This window comes from Amia ocellicauda, chromosome 2 (assembly GCF_036373705.1).
Source record: "Amia ocellicauda isolate fAmiCal2 chromosome 2, fAmiCal2.hap1, whole genome shotgun sequence".
Taxonomy (NCBI): Eukaryota; Metazoa; Chordata; class Actinopteri; order Amiiformes; family Amiidae; genus Amia; species Amia ocellicauda.
In genome coordinates, this window is record NC_089851.1 from 16,076,070 (window position 1) to 16,101,915 (window position 25,846).

A 25,846-nucleotide genomic window follows, 5' to 3' on the forward strand; every position below is an offset into this window, starting at 1 on the left:
GTAAAAAGCTTTATACATTTTGTCTCAATTTTGTCCTAATGTACTGATCCATATTTTTATGCTAACAACGGAGATGATCTAAATGTCTACAAAACAATATGTTCTATAATGAGGATTTGTGCTCATTGAAAAAAAAAAAAGAATTACACGAATCACTGACGCTGTCAGTTTTATGAAAATATGCTCCAGATCTGTTGGCTAGTGATAGTGATTTTCTCAAGGCTTTTGATACGCATTTCATGCAGTTGCCTGGCACACTAAACTGCAATAAAGATTATCCATATCGGTATAATTTCTCTGGTGTTAAACCCACTGATGGTATCTCAAACATATTGTAAATAAAATACAGTATTAAAATTGGCCTAGCAAGCATTTAAGTTAATGGTGTCTGATTACAAAAAATGGATTGCAATCAGAAAATATTTTTTTAATACACTGAGCAACAAATCCTTGTACTTTCCACCATTGTTTCCAATTTCACACCTGTACTTTTTAGAATCTTATGACCAGAAATCATAATCATATCTGTAAATTTGGTGTTGCATGAAAATAAATTTGAAAAAGAAAAAGAAAACGTATTTTTGACTAGTGCATGCAGTCACAGACACATTCAAAAATGAACATCTCGTACTCAAACATATTATTAATGTTCATAAAAGTAATTACTCTTAAAGATTATTCCTTAATAGTTGTTTTATAATATATTGTTTAGGGAAAAATATTTAGACTAAAAATTAAGTATCTTACCATAACTCTGTTTCAGTTTATATTGTATTAGAATTACACTACCAGTAGTACCTTCTGATATTGATAAATCTTAGCTTCCTTCTGAATATTAAATGTTCTCATTCAGTGTCTGGGCCTGTGAGCTTGCAGTTTTATCTGTTAGAGTCAGTCCGTCATCTGATGCAGATTTAACTGGACTGGGCTTGCAATGATAAAAATATATAAATAATAAAGATCTGATCTGTGTTTGGGTTGATGCACGATTGGGTTCATTTTATAAAGCAAGCAAGAGATAAGTAAATAATAGTCGACAGAGTGTGCATCAGGCCATTCAATCGCACAACTAAGGGCCATGGTAAAGTAAAGCATGAGGCTAGTAATATTATGAACAACTTAAAGCGTAAGTAGTGCTACAAAAATAATTGTAAGTAGCTATGATTGTTCTGTTCTATGCTATCATTTTAGTAACTTTAAAAATGTTACAGTCATAACTACAGTAAAAATCCAATAGGAGAGCTCTTCTGTTTTTCAGAATATGACTTTTCAACACTTTCTGGATAACAGAAAAGACTGTGGGCAGGATTAAATCAAAAATGTTTGCAAGGTGCAAACGCAAAAAGTTTGCGGAAGAGTCGCAGGATGGAATCTCGCAGCTCAGCTCCTCGCTGAATTAAATCTAAAATATGAGGAGCTGCGAACGGGGATGTGACGTGTTTTGAGGGCGTGAGTTCCGGGATGGGCCGGCAGCGCGAGAGGCACCGTGAGCCAATCGTAGAGACTGAAACTGAATAGAGGCGGAAGAGCAGGACTGGCTGCGAGGAGCAGCGATGGGTCAATAAAGCAGAGAAACACAGCGATCTGGTGCTCCATGCTGTAAATACACAGCATTAATTTCCCTGCTGTCACAAAACTGCAAGCCTGTACTTCGTAGCAGTTACAAATATGAGTAGAAGAAAATAGAATAAAATAAAAACCCAAGCTGCCATTGATGAAAGCTGTGTAGTTGTTATTATTATTATTATTATTATAATTATTATAATACTTATTATTCTTATTCTTGTTCTTATTATTATTATTAGCAGATGCCCTTACCTAGGCGTTATCTATTAGCGGGTGGATCAATGGTGTGTTGGGTGAATAACAGATCAATCTAAATATTTTATTTAGCATCCACTTCCCAAGCTAACACACAACTAGCTAGTACGGTACTATCTCGGGATCATCCCCAGCTGTTTACTAAAGTTAGTACCCATTGCAATGAAAAAAGAGATGGAGCAAAGTCTGAGACTAACTGATCCCCAGCTTTAGTACCATACTAAGGATTAAGTTTGTTATTATGATCCCAAACAGGAGATGAAGTCAGTGAAGAGAGCCGGGCACAGAATGACTAGATTCTGTAATTATGGGGCATATAGAACGTATAGAACATCTGAGCGATTGTTTGCAGCATTTTTACAGAACGCCAGTGGTGACATGCTAATGTAAATGGCAATGCTAATCGTGTTAAAATGCCAATGCCATATAACAACACCATATAATTCAACATTTATTTTTAGTAGCATAGTCGATAATTATACGTTCACGAAAAAAAATATTCTGAAGAAGAAATTATAATTTCTAAATTATAAATGTAGACATTATAATTTAAATAATTTAAACTCAAGACAATTTGCACATACAGTGAGGGAAAAAAGTATTTGATCCCCTGCTGATTTTGTACGTTTGCCCACTGACAAAGAAATGATCAGTCTATAATTTTAATGGTAGGTGTATTTTAACAGTGAGAGACAGAATAACAACAACAAAAAAAAAAAATGCATTTCAAAAAAGTTATAAATTGATTTGCATGTTAATGAGTGAAATAAGTATTTGATCCCCTATCAATCAGCAAGATTTCTGGCTCCCAGGTGTCTTTTATACAGGTAACGAGCTGAGATTAGGAGATTAGGAGCACTTTAAGGGTGTCCACTTTAATCTGTCCACAGAAGCATTCAATCAATCAGATTCCAAACTCTCCACCATGACCAAGACCAAAGAGCTGTCCAAGGATGTCAGGGACAAGATTGTAGGCTGGAATGGGCTAGAAGACCATTGGTACGATTATTCGCAAATGGAAGAAACACAAAATAACTGTCAGTCTCCCTTGGTCTGGGGCTCCATGCAAGATCTCGCCTCGTGGAGTTTCAATGATCACGAGAACGGTGAGGAATCAGCCCAGAACTACACGGGAGAATCTTGTTAATGATCTCAAGGCAGCTGGGACCATAGTCACCAAGAAAACAATTGGTAACACACTACGCTGTGAAGGACTGAAATCCTGCAGCACCCGCAAGGTCCCCCTGCTCAAGAAAGCACATGTACAGGCCCGTCTGAAGTTTGCCAATGAACATCTGAATGATTCCGAGGAGAACTGGGTGAAAGTGTTGTGGTCAGATGAGACCAAAATCAAGCTCTTTGGCATCAACTCAACTCGCTGTGTTTGGAGGAGGAGGAATGACCCCAAGAACACCATCCCCACCGTCAAACATGGAGGTGGAAACATTATGCTTTGGGGGTGATTTCTGCTAAGGGGACAGGACAACTGCACCGCATCAAAGGGACGATGGACGGGGCCATGTACCGTCAAATCTTGGGTGAGAACCTCCTTCCCTCAGCCAGGGCATTGACAATGGGTCGTGGATGGAGATTCCAGCATGACAATGACCCAAAACACACAGCCAAGGCAACAAAGGAGTGGCTCAAGAAGAAGCACATTAAGGTCCTGGAGTGGCCTAGCCAGTCTCCAGACCTTAATCCCATAGAAAATCTGTGGAGGGAGCTGAAGGTTCGAGTTGCCAAACGTCAGCCTCGAAACCTTAATGACTTGGAGAGGATCTGCAAAGAGGAGTGGGACAAAATCCCTCCTGAGATGTGTGCAAACCTGGTGGCCACCTACAAGAAACGTCTGACTTCTGTGATTGCCAACAAGGGTTTTGCCTTATCTCAGCTCGTTACCTGTATAAAAGACACCTGGGAGCCAGAAATTTTGCTGATTGATAGGGGATCAAATACTTATTTCCCTCATTAACATGCAAATCAATTTATAACTTTTTTGAAATGCATTTTTCTGGATTTTTGTTGTTATTCTGTCTCTCACTGTTAAAATACACCTACCATTAAAATTATAGACTGATCATTTCTTTGTCAGTGGGCAAACGTACAAAATCAGCAGGGGATCAAATACTTTTTTCCCTCACTGTAAATACATAGCTAAGTCTAAATTGCATTTCCCATTGCACTTTTTTCTCCAAACCTATTATACAAAACTATTATCCAGACTAATAATTAAATACGAGGTTGTTCTGAATTGTATTAAAGAAAATAACGAATGTGATGCACAGGCGGACCCGCCACCCGCCACACCACGCCATCACCACTCTACTGTACAGCGCTTCAGTCCCGAGCTGGAGCTCTCAGTGCTGAACCACAGCCCTGCCACGGCATAGTATACTAATATACTATATTGGCATATACTAATATACTAAGTCGGCTACACACAGCCCACTATTATATAGGCCTATAACTTCATTTTATTATATAATATTGCAGTATAATTGCAGAGTAATTCCTGTAGAGCTTTCAATAACCAGTTATTTCATAGTATTTAATATAACCTTTTAACCGACAATTTGCACAATGGTGATCTTTTTTTTTTTGGTTTGGTTTCAGTTTTGTCCATGTACATCAGAGCATTTGCCGCTATTCATAAATTACAAATACAAGGTCAATGTCAAATACAAAAGTGTTTTATATGTGGAAAACAAAACAAAAAAAAAGATTTGTGCTTATCAATCAAGTTATGAGTAGTTCAGTTACAAAAGTTGTCAATACATTGTGATTTTTCCCATTTTGTTCCACTTAGTACAGTACTGTCCATAGTTACTCCGGACTAAGGGCCAGATTAAATCAAAACTTTGACCTACCTGTTAATAAAAAACTACAGGACTGTACTCAGTTGCATCTTCAATTTTAGCAAGATACCACTTTCTTCTAATCATACATGTAACTACTACTATTACAGATTTATAGTTTTCTATTAGCGGGTGGGTCAATGTTTTGATTTAATCCAGCCCTAAATTAGTCCCGTATTCAGTCTCCTATAGAGGGCAGCAGCAGTGAATTTGGGGTTCTTTGCAATGGAGTCCGCAACTTCAGCCGCCTAGTTCGTTGCAATGGGTATTTAACTTGCGTACTAGTTTAATACAGAGCTGCGTACTAACCATGGGATCATCTCCAGTTAGTATGCTGCTTTCAGTTGCTTGCAATTTACCCATAGTGGTTAAATTTATCATTGGAAGAAACTAGCCACAACTGTTCATTGGAAATCAGCTGTTTCTGCCGCTATGTTGGAGTTTCTGTGAGAATGCAAGTCTCCTGTTGTGATGCCCTAATTCATCAATAACATCAACAGACATCAGTGTGAGTCCTTATGTACAGGTGCGCTGCCCATAAAGACTCTCTTCTGTCATAGTGGAGCGCAAATATGTTTTGAGTAGTTTTAGCTCACTGAACATAACTTGTAATATTAACACATTACAAGTGACCTAACCCTCTGAATAAATAAGTACAGTGTTAAGCCGCCTGCTTCAGCATATCTACTCGATTGGTCTAGCAGGTGTAACACAGTATTGTAGTGCTCTGGGTGCCTAAGGTGTGCAGTTCGAATCCCACGCAGGGGCTCCGTCTGCATTTATTTTTCAAAATGGCCATGGCACAGTGCCCCCAAAACCACCCCCCTCCCTTAATATGCCACTGCTGGATGTGGTGTTGTGATATAAACACCTATTACAATTTGTATTATCATCACTTGAAACTGAACAGTGATGTGTACTTCAGTAAAAATTACATAATTTTAATATCACTCAATGTCATCTACTGTAAGAGGCAATAAGTACAAACTTGATGCTCGATGTCTCAAGGTGCAGTACTGGCAGTAGACCCATACATGTTACATATATGATCGTGTTACACAGATATATTTACACTTGTACCATTGTCTAAATTGTATTTCCATACGTAAATACTCCTGCAGTACACCTAGTTCACAATATGACCGGGTGTGTGTGTGTGTGTGTGTGTGTGTGTGTGTGTGTGTGTGTGTGTGTGTGTGTGTGTGTGCGTGCGTGCGTGTGCGCGCGCGCGCGCGAGCGATCTGACCGCCCACCAAGCCTGCTTCATGTATTGTGTGTGTGTGTGTGTGTGTGTGTGTGTGTGTCAATGTAACATGTATAGTTATCACTTCCACTTTGTATATGCCTGGGATAAAGGCAAAATGTTGATCACCCCCTACAGGATTATCTGTTCAGGTAGTTCTTATCTTTCTAAGATTATATTTTTTTCCAATCCTAAATGTATCCACTACATTGTGCAAATTTGCCTTTAACGTATCATTTATGTATGTATTTATTTATTTAGTTATTTAATCCACCCAATGTGCATTACACAGTCCTCATACACTGGATGTGTTGGCTTGCAAGTTACACATCCATATATGCCGGTAACAAAATTCCATAAATAACATCCAGACATCTCCATGCTTTACGTATTCCTGTAAATATGAATAATAGCAATTATACTGTATGTTTACGCTACAGTCGCTTTGACAGCAGTGTCACTCAATGCACTGATCGTCTCTTAAAATTTGCCTTCACTCCTGTTGGATATAACCATCTGGAATAAGATCACTGGTTAGTGCATTTTCTCATTTTAAAATTGAAAGGAACACAGCCCACCTTTTCTTTTTTGTGTAAAACTTTAAACTAATGTGAAATGTATAATGCATGAAACCCCTCCCTTATATATGATATAGGCTGAATATACATAACGGTGTAATGAGTATGGCTGAGGTATAATATTAACTCGATAGTAGGGACTACTCCCATAAAAGATCTGTAAAGAAGGAAACAATTTATAAGACATAAAAGTTTTCAAAACAACGAACAAAAGCAAGAGAAGAATAAACTAACAAGTGAATTAAACAAATAAGTCATGAAAAAATACTTAACTAAAACAAACACTAACACATTGCTGAACAAAACATTATAAAATGACATTCAATAACAACACATTTTCTCTGTGCATGAACAATTGACAACATTTTGTTTGTGTGGATGTTGGGGTGCAACATGTAATTTGTTACCCGCACTGTACACCTGTATTGTAGTTAGTGTAGCAATAAACCGTTATTTCCAATGAACACAGAGAGCCGCGGAGGCTGTGAATAAACTTGGAGCGGCACCTGCACAAACCTTTCCACTTTGCCTTAACTGCGAGAGGCTTTAGACAACTCTGAAGTTGTCTAAAACTAGAGTACCTACAAGAGCATTTTCAGGTTGTTTTCTCGTAGATATTTGCTTGATTTGATACAGCGAAAATGTAACCACTCCCACAGTATTGTTGGGCGGGATTAACTACAACTTTAACCAGCTGTTAACAGTAAACTACAAAACTGTACTACATGGGGTTTTCATTAAAACTTTGAAGTAGCATCTAACTAAAAAACGAAACCACGACTGAGTACAGTTGTGTAGTTTTCTAGCAGCGGCTGTGTGAAAGTTCTGTTTTATTCCCTCGCGTTGTGTAAGAAAGGAGCTGCGAGAAGGTCGTTTGGCGGTGCAAGTTGGGTTAGATTTCATACCGCGATAGTTTAGCAGCGCGATTTCCATTCGCAGAAATGCAGCCAGTGGCAGCTTTTGGGGGAATTTTCTGAGGAGGCTGAGGTGTAAATTGAAATTGATCATTAGCTATGACAAAACATTAGAGTATAACCTTTTGTGTGATAACTAGGCTCCTATATACAGATAATATACAGACATCCCCAAGTCTCCCGGAAGGTCTCCCACTTTTTTATAGCAGCTCCCTGATGCCCGTAAATTATGTAATGGCATTGAACTCTCTCTCGCTCGCTGTCAAAACAAAATTGATTTCCGGGATATTGTATATAATTTGCGGGCGTCAGGGAGCCGCTATTAAAAAGCGGCAGACTCCGTGACCTTCCGGGAGACTTGGGATGTCTGAATATATAAAGATTTGATAACTGACAACACATGAGCGAAGCCTAGTTCAGGCCTGGCACTCGGGCAGCGCGTCATCTCGCTCATCACTGTGTAGCTACTCAGCCCAGAGGTTCGTGTCCAATAAGGCGGCAATATAAAAGTCGCACGGATACGCGTCCACTCACCCCCGTTTGCTGTATTATTCTGTGCTGCTGCCACCCTCCACCATCCCCATCTCCCCCGTGTTGTCCATATTTTGCTATCTATCAGGGTGATTTGTACTCTATTTGCTCCCTGCCTCATTTTCTGTGTATGTGCTCACTAATGCTAGAGGCAGGGAGTGTCTCCCTCTATGTACATCCACTCCGCCAAAGTCAAACCTATTTCAATATCTATGGTATCAATAAATGGTCAAATCATCATGTGAGTGTCTTGACTGAACTTAAATCTTTCCCATCACCAACACTTGTGAAAGTAGGAAATTATTAGAACAAATCACAGTGTTGTCTACAGACTATTATCAATCCAATACAATAATTTATTAAAGTATGAATTATTATTATTATTATTATTATTATTATTATTATTATTATTATTTCTTGGCAGACACCCTTATCCAGGGCGAATTACAACATCAACATAAACTTACAACATACTCCATGAATGGAGGGTCACATTCGGTCTAACATTTCTACTCACCTATTTGTAGATGAACTCCGTCCTCCGCTCCTTCATTGTCGCAAATTTATAAATGGCCCTGTCATACAAACGTCCACTCGCTTTGAGGTCCTTCAGTAATTTGGATTCTATTGATATTTTGGCCAAACAGGACAGTCGCTCTTCACTTGTAGTGTTTCTTAAGTATATACAAAATTATTTTGTAACACAAATTCCACACTAGCGATTACAGCCATGTTGGCTGAAGTGAGGTTTTGCCGCTCTCTCTCAAAACCATTGGCAGGCTTGTTTCAATGTGATAATGCAAGCTAATTGGTTCAGGAATGGGAGATCAATGCTTATTGGTTATTTATGCCGAAGGAGGCACAATTCAGTTTGCCTCCCTTCTGCCTTTTTTGAAAGCGTTTTCGACAGAAACAAATGACGTTGCAATATTTGAACATCCATTCTGATTGGTCAATTTAGTAATGAGAGGAGCCATTATGCTTTCAGACTCTGGCCTGCGTGCAATACAATCAATGAATGTGAGCGTATGATATCGTCTGTGTATCTTGGAAAATGAAAAAGAAAAAAAATCTCTATATATATATATTATGGTCATCGTCATCAAGGTATGAACAATATTGTAAGAAAGTGATTGAAATAAAAGTCAACTGTTTATTGCTTTACCTACGATCATTTCTGAGTAATTTTTAAGGAGGCTCAGCCTCCCTTGCCTCCTCTGACCAGCCACCACTGCATGCCAATAATGCTTCTGCGAGCGACTCGCAGTGCGAACATTTTTTATTTAATCCTGCCCTGTATGTACAAAGCATGGGATTTGTCTTCCCCAAGCACCTATGTTCAGTGGAACTGTGACTGTTTGACTGTGTGATCACCAGGACACGGTGATTTTAGAGGCGGGACGGGATTTTAAACAGAAAGACATTAACATTTGAATTAGGCATTTTTTACAACAAAGTAATTTTATATATTTGTATTCATTGTCTTTATTTGTTAGCCGTTATTAATATGAAAAGTTGCTGTTTATCTCCTGTTAATAATGAATACATTATAATATGTCTGGATGTCACGCTATAGTGAAAACAAATGCCTGATTAAAATGTTAATGGTTTTACGTTTTAAATGCTATTTTAGAATCCTGTCCTATGTCAAAGCGTCCCGGTAAACACAGCCATATGCTAACAGTACCACTGAACGTAGCTGCTGTGGGGAAGACAAATCCCACGCTCTTTACGTGTAGTCTTTTCTGCCATCCAATAAGTGTTCAAAAGTCATATTCTGAAAAACAGAAGAGCTCTCCTCTAGGATTTTTACTTTTTGGTTTGAGTTTGAGTTCTCCTTTAAGTTCTCTTTAAGTTGATTCATGATAATTTTACTAACTGAAAAGTTTGAGCAAAGCAACTTCCTTCCCTATATAGGTGTATAATTTGAATGATCTGCACCAAATGTATGTAATTGTTATGATAGACTCCAGAGAACAAACTGAAGGATTCTTACCATTCTTCACATTAGTCCAAATTTGCAGAGGAGTATGAAACATTTGTGTGCGGGGGAGGGGTTATATTTCTGGGTTGCTGGGCATTGAACATTAAGATATAGTGATTCTTAGGACTGATAAGAAGATGTTGCCTTTATGTTTTCTCCCCCTTAACTTGTATACTTCCAATATTTCTTTTTTCTTTCTTGTAACATTAGAACAATATTCGTATATATGCATGTTGCAGTGTTCAAGTTTATTTTCTTCTTTTAAATACCCCCTTGCTGTATCTCACTTTCACTCTTTCAGGCTTTAAGGCAGCAACATAAACGCCGGAATGGTGTGTCAATGATGGTGAACAAGGCTGTCCCTCGCGTTGTGCTGACTCCTTTGAAGGTCTCTGATGAGCAGCCCGATTCTCCATCAGGTAAGATGAAGATGACCTGACAGCAGTGACGGAGCTTTTTGTCCCAATTGCCTCTGTCTGTTAGTATTTAATATTTGTTTAGATGGTGAAGTTATTGTATAATGACTTATTCTTCGTAATGTCTGTTTTAATGATACAATATTACATCCTTGTTCTGTTTAAGGTTTGTTGGAATACTCCAGACATGTATTGATTATTTCCCTTGTAGTCTCAGACACTCTGTGAGCATAACCATGAAAATTACTCTCCATTGAATTAAGATTTTTGTATACAGTACATAATTACACATTGGTACTTGAAAGCACCGATGTTTCCTTCATCATATTAGCTTTCTGATCATAGGTTTTCCTAAATTCACACAATTAACTGGATGTTTCATTTGTCACACTAAGAAACAAAGAAACTAAATAGATCATTAACCTTTGTGCTACAGAAGAGCATGTTAGAGCATTACAAAAAATAGAGAGCGCGAGAGCACTAAATTTGTTTTAAAATATGCGAAAACTGCATTTTAAAAGCTTTCTCTATGTTTGTGCGACAAATGCACTATGAGCAATAACTAATTATATAAAAACCACCCACATATGGAGAACCAGATATTCTAATCTTTTTCAAGGTTTAAAGAGATAAAAGATAGTCAAGATGGTGGGGTGCAAAGCTAAAAATATTGCATAACTTTGTTTTTCACCGAATCATGCAGGTGCCAAGCAAACTTTACAATGATTGACAATAGTCTGTTTATAATACATAAGTGGTGAAATTAACACGAATGAGTTCCAGATAATAGCATATGTCGATCGCTGTGGACTACAGATGCTTATTAAAAGATGTAAATTAAATCGGTTTGCAAAGATGGCATAAAGTATAAACCAAGAGAATTTCCATCACATGACTCTGGGATAAAAACGTAGAGGATTTGCCATTTAAAATTACACATTGTAGGAAATATACATTCAGGTTTTCATGCTGTGACAATTCCACAAATGTGTTGCAATTTCAGAATTTAGTATCAAAAGTGTATGTAAGAACAGTTTGATTCATGCATTGTTCCTCTTTGGCTGTTAAAAGGGTTACTAAATTGTAAATATTAGTGGTCATATTAAACAACCAATGCAAATGGTACCAATGCAAAACATATATGAGTGCAAAATGAAGGATACATTAGACAATTCAATATGTATTACTATTGTTATTGGGCAAAAATAAAGTAAGTTCAGTTATTTTAATTAAAACAAACTTAGATGTTCTACAAATCAGTTTTAAATTAAACCAGTGTGAAAAGTCAGAAAATAGAGCAGACAATAACAACTGTACAGAAAGCTGTTCCATGTTTCCATGGGCACAGAAACAATAGTTTCACTATTTCTTTCTTTAATAATTTATATGGAAGTGTATATGTACACACACACAGATAGAGAGAGATACACATGCATGAATAATACATGTACATACATAAATACTTTTCTTTTCAATTATCAGAATCTAAAAATGGATTTGGCGATGGGGATAGCTCAGAAAAAGAGCTAAAGCATGGTCAGAGATCTCCAACTGGCAAGCAAATAAGTCAGCACCTTAAGAAACTCAAGAAATCTGGTTTGGGTGAGTAGAATCTTATTTGTGTTCACATTAATGTTATGACCATAGCTAAGACAAAACATTGAATATATGTATTTTGGTTTCTATTTTACAAGATACATTAATGACTATGTGATAAGGACAATTGTTAACAGATGCCTTGTCTGGACTATCAACAATAAAGGAGCCCTTTGCTTCTGATCGCTTTGATGTTGCTGTCATTATATAATCAACCTTGGTTTATATTTCCTTTTCCATTGCCATACATTTCTTTTAGTCCTTCCACATATTTAGCAATCATCTTTACCTTTATATATTTGGATATTTAAAAATTAAATTCATTCTCACTGATACTGTTTTTGTATTTTTCATCTCATGTGTTTGCCGCTCCACACCACCATAATTCTTTCATCATTGTATTATATGACAACCAGCCATGCACAATACAAATTAAAATATAGTTTACATGGTTCCCAGCACACCTTGATGAAATGTCTAGCTCCCAAAGATGGGGCCAAAGTTCTTGACTGTCAGTACAGACTCTGCAAGTATGACATACAGTTGCAGATGATTGTTCTTCATATGTCACTCAGTACTATCTGACGACGGTTGTCAGGTAATTATATTTTCACTAGTGACCAGGGATGTAATTGAAGGTATACTTGAGTACCCACTTATTTTAGAGCACCTATATGTACTCACTTAATTTACTCAGCATGATATATGAACACAATTTTGTTTGTAATTATACATCTGTGATTCTAAATCTATTAATGACTACACCACAGAAAGACAGTGCTGTTTCAATGGTTGTCCAAGTCATTATTCCGTAGAACAGTGTGTGAGCCCCAGACCATGATTGGTCACAGTGAATTTATGCCACCCCTTCTATCCAATAGAAAATGGCCTTATAAACCCTGTTAGAACATTCATAGTATAATGCTGAACATTCAATGACCTTAGTGAATATCAGAAACCATATATTTCACATTCATGCATCCCTCTCTTTATATATTTTAAACTTCAAAAGATTTACTTGAAGTTCAAAAGAGTAAGTGTACATTTGTCTAACTAGTGTCTGAAGACATTTTATACCATTTTAAGTATTCAGTGCTTCATTATAAAAAACATATAGTATCATAAGTGTTGTCTTAAAGAGTAAATCTTCACTAAATTAGAAATGAAAACATAAATTATCCCACCATGATGTTCGGAATGTATTTGGTCACAATTGTATAATAATTGTTATAATAATGACTCCAAAACATCTGCATAACAGCATATAACCAATTTTCCAAATTAGACTTCTTAGCCAGAAAAGATGAGTTCCACATGTTCCAGCTGTTTCCTTTACATGTACTAGTGCATACCCAGTGCAGCATCATAGAAGCTGCTTAAACTCTGTTTAAACATTGTATTGTGGAAAAAAAAAAAAAAATTGTGTTTTATTTTTGCAGGCCATATCAAGTGGACAAAGGCTGAAGATATTGACATCGAAACTCCAGGGTCTATATTAGTGAATACAAATCTGCGAGCATTGATCAACAAACACACATTTGCATCCTTACCTCAGCACTTTCAACAATACCTCCTGCTTTTACTGCCAGAGGTGGACAGACAGGTATGGGCTCTCTAGCCATTGATGCGTTTGTGCTTCGGGAAGTGTGTCCTCTCTTAGAGTCCATAACCTAATGTTGCTGTTTGCAGAAAATCCTATCAGGATTGCTGCAGAACAGTTTCCTTTGTCAAGGTGATCCCTTGTATAAGTATTCTTCATGCCCAGACAAGGGTCATCAATAAAATTAAAACCAGCCCGTCCTGTCCACGTGAGCACAAAAAATTGATTAAACTGTCCTTGACACAGTCCATAAGTTACTGTACATTATATTTTTATGAACCCGGGAGGAATATCCGAAGAGATGTTTTTTGTGGCGAAATATATATTATTTTGGGTATTTATGCAGTTTTCCACTAAACATAGGGAAAACAATGATCATTATGTTAGCACTGCCTATCGCATTTCAAACTAACATGTTGCTGTGAGCCAAGTAGCTTTTCTGAATTTTATCAAATCAAAATTAATTTAAGTTTTTCAAGAATAATGTTTGTGCTCTATAACTTTTTCTCAGCACTGTATAAATCTTTTAATGCAGTAAGTACCCCAATGGCATCTGCTTTTTGTTATGATGTTTTCTTAAGATATGTTCAGCAGTATGGAACCAGCTTTGCAGCTTCAAGTTTGCTTCACAAAGCATGTCTGAAATGAGCTGCCAAACACAACTCTGTCCCTTTTTTAATGAAAGAGGATACTTATTCCCAAAGCTTGTAAATAAATAACTTTGGATATTGTATTGTGATTTATTCCACAGAGTGTTTTTCCACATCATTGGTATATCAATATGCTACCAGGAAAAAAAAAAATGTTTTTTTTTCTTTAACCCTTAATCTAATATTCAGCACCTGTTTGTTTCACACATTCAGGCAGCTTGTACTCGGTAATTACTATAATTCTTCATAACAGACTGAAGGCCCTGTGGGACTTTTGTTGAAAGGGGATCTTCAAACTCATTTATGTGTAAAGGGCTTGATTTTTAAAGCTATGCATGCACAACTGCCTATTGACTTTCCTTGGGCTCGTGCACACATATTTATTCTGTCATGGACCCTGTTGTTTTCTTTTTGAATTTTCTGGTCTGTTATAATCAAATCTTGTTTCAATGTTTTTGTTTGTAAATCATTAACATTCAGTAATATGCTTTCTGCACTGATTTTGGATAATGTAATAACAAGTATGAAGGAAGAAGGAGAATATTTGTTGCGAATAAAAACAACCAAAAATACAAAGTTTAAAAACTTTGATTTTATTACAATGTCTCCGTAATTGTATTACTAATGTTACACATTTAATAACTTACCCATTGTGTTCATTGAAATTATTTTAGGCACTAATTAATTGCTGTGCTGCAATGCTGAGGAATGTGAATAGTTAATGTAATTTTTTCTGACAGCTCTTAGTTTTATTAATGTCTTTAAACTCATATTATTATCATTGAATTTCCTGTTACTGTGTACCACAGTGCTCATTAACTTACCACAGAGTTCATTATTAATAAAATGATTGTGTAGCCTTACCAATTAGTAGTCTATGAGAGGGGCTAACTGTACTGATTTTTCCTGTTACTCTTAAATGTGTCTGTCACATCCCTGGTGCTGAGCCAAATGTTTTCCGAGACCATTGCTTCTTGCTTTTATGCCCCCTGCTTTATTTTTCAGATGGGAAGTGATGGAGTTCTGCGTCTCAGTAATTCAGCTCTGAATAATGAGTTCTTTGCTTATGCTGCTCAGGGTTGGAAACAGAGGCTAGCAGAAGGTATGTTGAAAGTTTGTTTTTTTATTTACTTTTCTGAAAGGTGTTGCTTAGCAACTAAACATAATGTGCAAGAGTGCAAAAAAAAAATAAACATGAGTATGGAATGTGCTTTAAGGGAAGATATTTTGCCTAAACTCTGTTTCAGTTTCACTTGAGATATATAATTATTAAACATTGTTATATTGGAGACATGACTGAGTTAAAGATACATGTACACACATATACATATATAATGTCTTTATGGTGAGTTATTATGGCTTTAAATAAGGAGATACAATATAATAAGGGTTTATCAATAATTTCCTTCCACAGAGGATTCTGTGAGGGACATTTCAATAAAAGTCATTGTTTTATTTAATGGAGTAGAGAGCACAGTCATCAGACACAGAAAAATTGGTAGCTATGTGAATTTTAATTATATGGAAAGAAAGAAGACATTTTCAGTGTTTTTGGGTCTGAGAGTAATCCATGTATGAGAATAATTTAAAAGATATATACTTATGTATCATATAGCACCCCTATCAAAGTAAATGGAGGGTGACTGATACTGATGCTGAATCTAAATAAATGAAAACAAAGGAAAAAAGTTGTTGATATTGATGCACTGGTCTCCCCACATGCCTATCCTTACCTCAAATGTTCTCAAATTGAATTTGGATAAGAATTGTTTGCAGTCAAATCAGTGATAGCTATGTGTATAAACTCTGTTGCATTTTCTTTTGAAAAAGTAAATGCATTTTCTTCCCAAACAGTAGATTATTTTTTTCCTTCCTTAGAATTTTTAATTGATGTTTTTAGATGACTCCATGATTCTGATGCCAGTGTAGATCAAATTATTAATAATAAAATATATTCTTAAACATTTTGTAGTGAGAAACAATTTTTGTGTGTTTGTTTTAATGAAACATGTTCCTGTGATTTTTTTTTTTTCTTTTCTAAATTGTGGAAAAGTTACTTTTTCTGTTGACTTGTTTGTTTACTGAGACTCTATATTCATAATTAGTTTAGCTGAAGGTTGTGAAATGTTACTATTTTGTTTAGTTTCTGCAGATTTAATTATAGTTTAGGCTTCTTTGTATTCCTGCCATTTCAAACTTGAGCTGTACCATTAAGACAACACGGAGCAGAATGTACCTCTGAAAATCATTACCTTACATCCACCAGGTGGCAGTGGAATTCTGCTCTATGCAAAGTATTTTGCACATTAGTGACTGTATCCTTAGATATAATTTCCTGAGAAGAGAATAATCTGGTTCATTTTGTAATAATTACATGTATGTACATATACCTAGTTGAATTATCTGGACCTTGAAGTGAAAATGAGATGATATTTTATCTGATTGGATGGAAAATGTCTTTAACCGTCTGAGTTCAAATTTTGAATTTTTGGTTTAATATGCCCGCCTGTAGTTAGTTAAGGTATTATTTTTTACTAATCAAGTATTAAAATGATTAACATACTAAGATGAGATACCTGAACCATTTTTGTTTTCCCTTTTTTTTTTTTTACTGGTTTTACCATCAAACTTATTTTCATCTACGAGTTAAATGAAATCAGGGACATTTAAGTCTGCACTCAAAAAGGCTAGGGTTGAGTGCAGTGTCAACTAATTGGGGATGAAACTAAAAGGGTGCAGGTTTAAAGGTGGTACAGAAAGGAGAGATTAAAGGTATTTACAAGAGAACTGGAGAGTGCCTTCCTTTATTGTTCTTTTTTTGTTTAATTTTACTTGCACTTTTGACTTCTATTTGTTTTAAATGTCTGGGTCAATAATATATAATCTTTGCAATTATAGGAGAATTTACCCCAGAAATGCAACTGAGGATAAGACAAGAAATGGAAAAAGAAAAGAAGATAGAGCTGTGGAAAGAGAAATTTTATGAATCATATTATGGAGAAAAGTAAGTGTTAATTTTGTCTTTCATTCAAAATACTAATCTGCTGTAAACCAGGGCCCCGATTGTCCCCGGCTGGAAAAATATATATTAAAGCAACATATGGAGACAGTTCATTTGGTGTTCATATGGTGAAAAATGTAAAACATATTTTAATTACTTTTTGGAAAAGATTCCAAATTAAGTGTGAAACAAGAAGCCTGATTTAGGGTGAAAAATATTATGTTACAAACATTTCTAAGCATTTAAAAACCTCTCCACACCCAAAATAATTAGATGTTACATCGTTAAATCTATAAAAGGCCCAGTTTATCACTTTGGAAAGGTCTTTAGATAAGTACATGATGAGAACAGAAAATAAATAATCAAAACTAATACCATTTATTTTCATTTGTTAGTTTTTATTCCAAATTCCTCTTTTTCTTTTCAGATTGGGCATGACAGAAGAAGAATCGATGGTCCTTACTACGGTGCAGAAGTCTACCAAAGACAGTTCCAGTTCAGCAGTGGAAGCTTCTGCTTCCCCAGGAACGTCTGCTCAATGTCCCGCAAAGAATAAAGAACCTGAAGTTACTGAGAAATTGTTTGTGTGTGAGGAAGATGTGGATCAGACAGTGTGTAACATGGAGCTAGCTTCTAAAGCTTCTGGACAGCCGCCAGAGGATATTCTGCTATCTAGTTTCCCTGATATTTCCACAGAAGAATCGGTGGTGCAAGAGGAGATTGCAGAGGAAGTGGATCCCACTGCTTGCGAGTACCTGGAGGAGCAGGTTAAACCAGGGACAGAGACCTCAGAGTACATCAGTAGCTGCACCCCGAAAAATGAGGAAGAAGAAACGGCAACTTTGCATTCAGAGAACGCAAATGTCCTCACAGAATACCCCCCCTCAGGGACCTCCGTTCAACCCGCACAGGAAATCAATCATAAACCAGCAAGTAATGAAGCAGAAACCCTAAATGCAACCCCACAGTTAGCTCAAAATTCATTGGACCAAACTCTGTCCCCTCCTGTAGATTTGGGAAATGACAGCAATGAGACGATGCCTCCAGCTAAAGAGGAGTTGTCCTCAGAAGAGCAGCACTTGCAAACTGAGCAGACCGCCCTCATGGTGACAGTGGAGCAATCCCTGCTTTCCAAAAGTGATTCTGAAGTGGACCTTTCAAGCCCAGAAGAACACAGTTTGAAGGACCAATGCAACTTAGAACAGCTTGCATCAGCGGACGACACAGAGAGCCAGTTGCAGGTCAGCACACAGCCAGAAGAAAACGATCAGAAGACTCAAAAAGAGATTCTGACTTGTTCTCCATCAGACACAATAGCAGTCCCGAAGGAAGAGCCCATTGGGAATCGAGAGCTAAGTGGCTCTACCTTGGAGAATGAAAAAGAAAAAGAACCTAGTCCAGTCAAGCAAGTATCATCATCAATGCAAATGGCGGATTTGTGTGAAAACTCCAGAACTGATTCCCTTGAGCTGATGTCGGTGCCTTCTCCCAGGTCAACTGACGTGAATGAATATCGAACTCAAGAGTACGAAACGGCATCAGTATCTCCAGAACCTCCCAAAGAAGTAGAGGAATGTGAAACTGACAGTATTAAATCTGAACTGGACACAAATTCGCTTGTACCAGCTGAAACCTGTGCCTCTCCCGCAGCTGAAAAACCAATAGTGCAAAGGGCTCCGAACAAAAGGCTTGAAAATACTGAAATTAAACCGAAGCATTCCCCAGAGAAGTTGGACTCAAAAGCAGCTCCACTCTTAGAAGGCATCTTTGAGCCTGTGTTAGAACCTGAAGAGCAGAAACCGGCCCAGCTTCTACCTGAAACAATATCAGCTGCCCCAGAAGTGGAAGACTCCACATTACCAGAGGTGTCTCCCAGTGAAAATACCCAGCCTAAACCGATCACAAAAGAGCCCAAAGAGGAGAGTGATATCTTTCCAGTAGAGAAAACCTTGACAGAGACTCATAATAATGCCAAAAGTTCAAAGCAGCCTAAATATCACCAGATTGCTGAAAAGTCTTCTGCTTTAGAAATCACTTCATGGGCAGAAATGCTAAAGGCCAAGCACCATAAACCCCACCAAACGAATCACCATCACAGGGGAGATGAACCACACTCCCTAAAGCAGATGGAGCCAAGCAAGTCTCCAGAACTGTTCCGCACAGACAACCGGGATATTGAGAACCCTAAAAGGAAGACAGGTGAGCAGTATACGGGGATCTGCAAGGAGAAGAGGGCCAGGATGGAGGAGAATGAGTCTCTCAGCTCTGGACACTCCAGTGCCCAGTCTCGTGAGCGAGAGTCTCTGCCAAAGGAGGAGCTCAGAGTCCCACCACTCAAGGTATTTGCAATAAATGTCTTGTGCTGTCATGATGTTGATTTTGAAATGGGAAGGTCACATTTAAGATACTGGAAGGTGACCATTTCTTATGTTATTTTATGAATTTTAAATATGTTTTAAATTTTACTAGTCCCTTTTGAATTGAGAAAACTCCTGTACATTTTGTGGTGTTTTTATAGTGATTTTACCACTTGCAAAATACTTCACATTACATTCCAGTGTACATTAAATCAAAAATTAATTAAATAAAACCCATTGTGGCAGACATCCAAACTTAGGTAGGGATATTAATTTAAGTTCTATACACAGGGATTCATTTTTGGTTACTTTTTCATTTGATTATCATTTTCAGACACTCACAACACTGAGTGATTTTTATATCCTTTCTCCTTGAAATGCATAGTTGTTTGGTATTACAAAATGTAAAATGTTCTGTATCTTATTCTTTATTCTAAACAAATACTGTATTAGTTCATTCAATTAAATTAATTAAATTATCCTTTTTTTGCTTTATTGACCTGATTGACCACAAGTCATGTATCATCTGTGTATATTCCTGTTGAGAAGCCCTTTAACAAGGATATGGCACCTTAACATTTGTTTTTCTAGAACTACAACTTTAGATAGGAAGTATCTTTGACAAAACATTGCTTTTGTTGATTTTAATGACAGTATGTGTTCATTTATATCTTTATTCAATTTTCTGTCATTTAGTTTATGAAGTGACTTTGTTATAGATACGTATTCTAAACTGTTTTAATAGTTGAGTATTAAATGGCCCTTGACTTGCATCTTATATTCTGTGCTTGCATTATTAATAGTATCATAAATACATTATTCTGAAAATAGTTTACAGGTGATAATGCAAATCATGTTTTTCTCTCTTTAGATTCAACTGTCCAAAGTTGGTCTGCCATTCATTATCAAGACACAGCCAGTGTCAAAACCTGAACCTAAGGTTTCTTCTACTGCTTCTCAAAGTGCAGGAAGGAACACTGGAGCCAGAACTTTGGCAGATATCAAGGCCAGGGCTCAGCAAGCCAGAGCTCAAAGGGAGGCAGCGGCGGCCGCAGCTGTGGCTGCAGCTGCACGGATAACATCTGTAGAAGGTGGAACCCCATCTGAAGGGAGCAAGACTAGGACACTTGCCCATATCAAAGAACAAACTAAGGCAAAACTCTTTGCAAAACACCAAGCCAGAGCTCATTCCCATCAAGTTGTAAAGGGTCCAAAGCTACACAGTACAAAGGAGGATAGGTGTTCTACAGATTCTCAAACTGCTGTTCATTCAAAAAGTGACTGTCCAACTGGTGTTATTATGGCCAATCCCAACAGGAAGTCACCTGAAAAGGCCTTTGCCCTTGCCCAAGGATCTTGTCCTACCTTGAAGACTTTTGAGAACAGAATTGCAGTTGCAAAATCTGTTGTCAGTATATCTGTGCCAAACTCTGTTCCTCGCAGTATTCCAATACCCCACCCTTCCAGTACCATGTCTCAGCCCAGAATTACAAACACAAGTTCAGGAGATGGCAAGACAAACACAAATCCTGTTTGTAACCCACCAGTATCAGCCTACGGCTTTACCAGTCCCCCTCAGAGCCCCTCCGTTCTGGTGTCTGTCAGCAGCCCTAACATCCAGAAATCGTTTTTCAAAGTATCCACATCTAAACCCTGTGCCAAAACTACTGTCTCTAGCTCATCCCATAGAGCTGTCTTGCCAAAGTACAGTGATGGACTTTCTGCTCCCAATCCCGCTGAAGCAACATGCTCTTTGACTAACACAGCCACCTGTCGCTCTGCAAGTTATGTTGGCCTGAGGTACACTGGTCATATCACTTCCACTGCCTCATCTTTCAGCAGTGAGAAGCTCAACTCCAGTGTTCATAGCATCCAAGACAGTGCAGATATTTCCCAGAGAACATACCCCCCAAGAAGCAGCACACCTTTCTCTTTTGATAGGAAATGCATGTCCTTAGCCTCTGATCATCATGCCTACAGCAGTTCAGAGAGAAGGGAAACTCAACATTACAGAGACAAAGTAGCAACTGGCTCTATTAAAGGTCAACCCCATGTTGACAGGGCTCCAGATAATATAATTTGTGCACCGAATTCAAAGAATACTGTGAATGAAAATGAAACCATGAGGTGTAGACCGCTACTTCCAGCAGATTCAGCCAGTAACAAAGCTATTCCATGTAAAGTTATAGTGGATCACTGTTCTGCTTCATATTCAAGCATGCCCTCTTCAGCAATGCCTGAAGTTCGGCGCAGTCTACCAAACAAAGGTGTTAAAACAGAAACGGTTCTCCGGCTACAGGAGTCCATAATGAGTCGAGCCGAACCCTTCCGCCAAAAACAAGATCAGAACGCTATCTTCAGCACTGCCTCCAGACTGAACAATAAAAAACTGCAGATGGCTTACAATGTCTTGCATGGTCTGCCTGTATCCCAGCAGGATGGACGAAGGGACGGTGATCTTACTGAGCAAAGTGCAGCCAATCTCATATACAGCTCCTTGCTGTACAAACATGCTGAAAAGGCTGTAATCAATGAGCAAGGCAATGAACCTAAAACCTGGAAAAAGGAGAAAGACAAGCACAGTATGGATACATTGGTAATCCATAAACATCACCATGTGCGACAAAGCAAAGTGGAAACTACTTCAGGCCCAGACAGAATGATCACTTCTCCAGACTCCTCTCATTTTTCAGAAACCAGAGTCATCAAATCTGAACCTAGTGATATGGACACCGGTGATTTCAAAGAACCCATGAATCCACATGCAGCCGCTCACGTACTGCTCAAAACCTCCACTGCAGCTGTGTCTTCTCTAGCTGAGGGCAGTGTGTCATTGAACATGGAAAACCAGAGGAGAGTTCCCCTTGCTGGAAGCTCAAGTTGTCGTCTGTCGTCAGTGGAGGCCAATAACCCTCTAGTAACCCAGCTACTGCAGGGCAACCTGCCCCTGGAGAAAGTGCTACCCCAACCACGGTCAGGAACTCGGCTAGAGATAAATCGACTACCCTTGCCTTTCCAGAATACCTCAGTATGCAAAGCAGCTGTTGCCGAGAGAAATGTCATGGAAAACCCTCAGAGCTGCCTCAGCCCAGATGGCAAAGGACACGTTTCAGGACTAGCAGAGCCTGGCCACATCAGAAAGCAGGACATCCATGCAAATAGAAGAGTGGCCAGGCCTCTGGGGGAGCTGGCTCACATCAAGAGTGAGCAGGGCAAGACAGAATCTAAAATTGCTTCCTGCCACCTTAGTGCTCATATAAACCAGGTGGGCCCAGGGCAGCCGTTTGTACAGGAGTGGATGAACAAAAACCTGGTACATGGCAGAATTACTCCCAGTGCAGAAATTAAACAACCAAAGAGGACTCTCCCTGCTTGTAGCTTTCAAAAAGGGTTATTGGGTATTGATAAAAATGGCAGCTATTCTTCTGAAGCCAGTGCCTCTCAAAGGCTTTTCTATCCTCCCCCAGCTGATGTCAGAGACTCTAGCCCTCCAACTGCTTTGCTTCAAGCCAGCATTAAAGCCACATCTGGCTGCAGCACTCCAAACACATTAGCATTCAACAGAAATCAGGAACAAAAAGGTCTAGGAGAGGTCAATATTTCTGTGGCAACAGATCAATTGAGAAAAGGAAGTGTTTTTCCACCTAATCTTCAAATTAAGCAGGCTGATGACATTGGCAGTGTCTCACAGGCTGCCCAGAACAAATCTTTAGTCCATCCACCTAATGGAGAAGTCCCATCTGATCAAAAGCAAACAGTTGTTGCCATGGAGACCAACAAGGGTCTCAATTGGCTTCCCTCGGCAAACATCTGTAGCAATATAAAAGTAGAGCCCATTTCTTTTGACGAGGGGTTAGGCAACAACTGTGAAATGAGTATTAAACAGACATCTTACGAGCAAAATGAAGGAAAAGATCATGTGCAGGTTTTTCAAATGAAAAGCCCAGAGTTTCCACCCTACATGGCCCCTGAGCCACAAAAGGGTTTCGCACAGTTAAACCCTCCAAAAAATCCACATGTACCTCAGCCTCAGCAGGTGTATGGTAACTACTCGACAATACATTTCAACAACACTAAGTTCAACAGAACCGCATCTGTTATCGAAAAGTCCATTGGAAACTTTCTGGGCAACAGTACAAGTGGGGCCAGTGGCTTGTCTAATCAGAGCGCTCCTGTTTCAGGTCAGAAATTTGCTGACGGCAGCAATGCAGATGAACTGGAGCTAAAATGCTCATGTCGGCTGAAAGCCATGATTGTGTGTAAAGGCTGTGGAGCCTTCTGCCATGATGACTGCATAGGCCCATCAAAGCTATGTGTTGCCTGCTTAGTAGTTCGGTAGCCAGTGATTTAAAACTTGTGAACACTAAATTGTATATACTTTTGGATTTAGTTTCATTCCTGCACCATTTAAAGTATTTAAAAATACATTTTTAACTTATTTCTTTTTTTTAAGCTTTGTGTCTACTTCATAGCAACACTGTAAGTATTTCAATGTTTACATGAAAACAGAGGAATGTGAATAAGCTATCCTATGAAACCGAATCATTGAATTTGAAGTATAGCACTGTCTGAAAACGTGTGGGATAGAAGAAAAAGCCATTAAAATATGCACTACAACTCACTTACAAATTAGCATGGCCTGAACTGTAAAATGTGCCTGTAATTTGAAAAACATTATGGACTTTTTATATGTTAATCAAGTTTCACCATCATACATTTCTTTGAGACCTGGAATTTAGTAATTACGACTAAAAACATCCACATGAGGATACTGCACAAAACATTAGGCAAAGACATCTCTTAAGATATTTCTGACGTACATGCACACGGAACAAAAAGCAAAGTGGGTTCTTTTTTGGTCATTCTTCTTTCAATGTGAAGCATCTGAGTGATTTGAATTTGTGTTGATTTTTTTTTTTTTCACAGAGCAGCTGCAGTAATACAGATCAAACAGTATGTTGATCAGGCCTTATAAAATGTTTTGTCTTTATTTTCTCATTCTTTCTTCCAGCCCATAATGTCTCTGTTGTACTGTGGTGAATCACTGTACACGTAATTTGTAACTTATTTATTTATTATGACATACATGTAAACTGTAAGATTCTATGATTTGTATCAGTTATATGATTGCAAGTTGTGAAATGTTTGCTTTTTTTGAATACAGAATTATTCTGTAGTGGAACAGTTACATTTGTATCCATTCCACACCTAAGCTGTAAAGAATGGGAGCCCATTCTATCAAAGTATTCATTAATAAACATCAGGGCTTGTGCTGTGCCAATAATTATCTGATACTGTCTTACCTGGTATCATCACCAGTACTGAAGCTTGTCTTTAAAAGAAAAGTACTTCTGCATAACCAAGCAATGTGTTACTTGACTTTCCCTCTGAAATATTTATGGGCAGACAGTATTCAATTAGATACTTGTTTGGTATAAAATGTACCTGTAATATACATGTAACCTTAATGTATTATTAATTAAGTACATCTTACCTTTTTACCACTGCTGATTTAAAACTGTGTCAATTACATTTTGATTTTGTTTTCTGTTAACAGAAAGAGTGACTGATTTGTTACAAACTGTTTTTGTCAGAATTCTTAATGTTTACACACATTTCAATTTTGCCATTGTATGCCTTTTTCAGAGAAGCGCTCTTAAAATTACAGCTGACATCAAATGTATTAGTGTAATTGATGTGAAATGAACCTATGCTTAACAGTTTGAGGAAACGTGAATCTTAATGGGGAACCATTTCAAGTAAGACCCATTCGCCAGTATTCATCGTGAAATACTTCTTCAGATACTACCAAAGAAGAAAAGCTCCATCCAGTGGCACAAGAAACACAAATGTAAAAGTCAGAACAGGAGCCATCTGCTAGTTGCAAAAGGTTTTAATTGTTTAAACTGCATTATCCTTGATTTGTTATTAAAAGTGCATTGCAGGCATAACTGAAGAGAATTAGTGTTGTATTAGAATTCAGGGATAATGTCTTCAGTGGTGCTGTATTTTACATTTGTGTTAAGAAAAAAGTCTGATCTTAATGTATAAGAATAAAACAAGTAAATTAAACAGTGTGGCTTTGTGCGTCATTTGCATTATTTTGTTTCTGAAAAGAAATTAGATTTGTCATCAAGCCTGCACTTTATATTTATTTGTACATGTTTAGATTTGTAGTCATTTCCACTAGACTTAATTTGTATAAATGTATGATAATTTTCTAATGCTTAGCAAAAGAGATGTGTGAGTAATTGTGCTCATTTTAAAATGACCAAGCATATCAGCTTGCTTACTAAGTCA

At 37.8% G+C, this 25,846-nt stretch overlaps 1 protein-coding gene across 1 annotated transcript in view; it reads left to right on the forward strand.

Annotated features, from left to right (window-relative positions):
- LOC136765800 (putative Polycomb group protein ASXL3) overlaps positions 1-25,623 on the forward strand; it is a 70,358-nt gene extending 44,735 nt beyond the window's left edge. Inside the window, exons 6-12 of the mRNA XM_066719616.1 lie at positions 10,228-10,345; positions 11,825-11,944; positions 13,378-13,541; positions 15,194-15,290; positions 17,087-17,192; positions 17,617-19,528; positions 20,418-25,623. Of these exons, the coding sequence (XP_066575713.1) occupies positions 10,228-10,345; positions 11,825-11,944; positions 13,378-13,541; positions 15,194-15,290; positions 17,087-17,192; positions 17,617-19,528; positions 20,418-23,885 (5,985 nt within the window). The 3' untranslated portion in view covers positions 23,886-25,623. The remainder of the gene's footprint in view (positions 1-10,227; positions 10,346-11,824; positions 11,945-13,377; positions 13,542-15,193; positions 15,291-17,086; positions 17,193-17,616; positions 19,529-20,417) is intronic.
- The last annotated feature ends 223 nt before the right edge of the window (positions 25,624-25,846 follow it).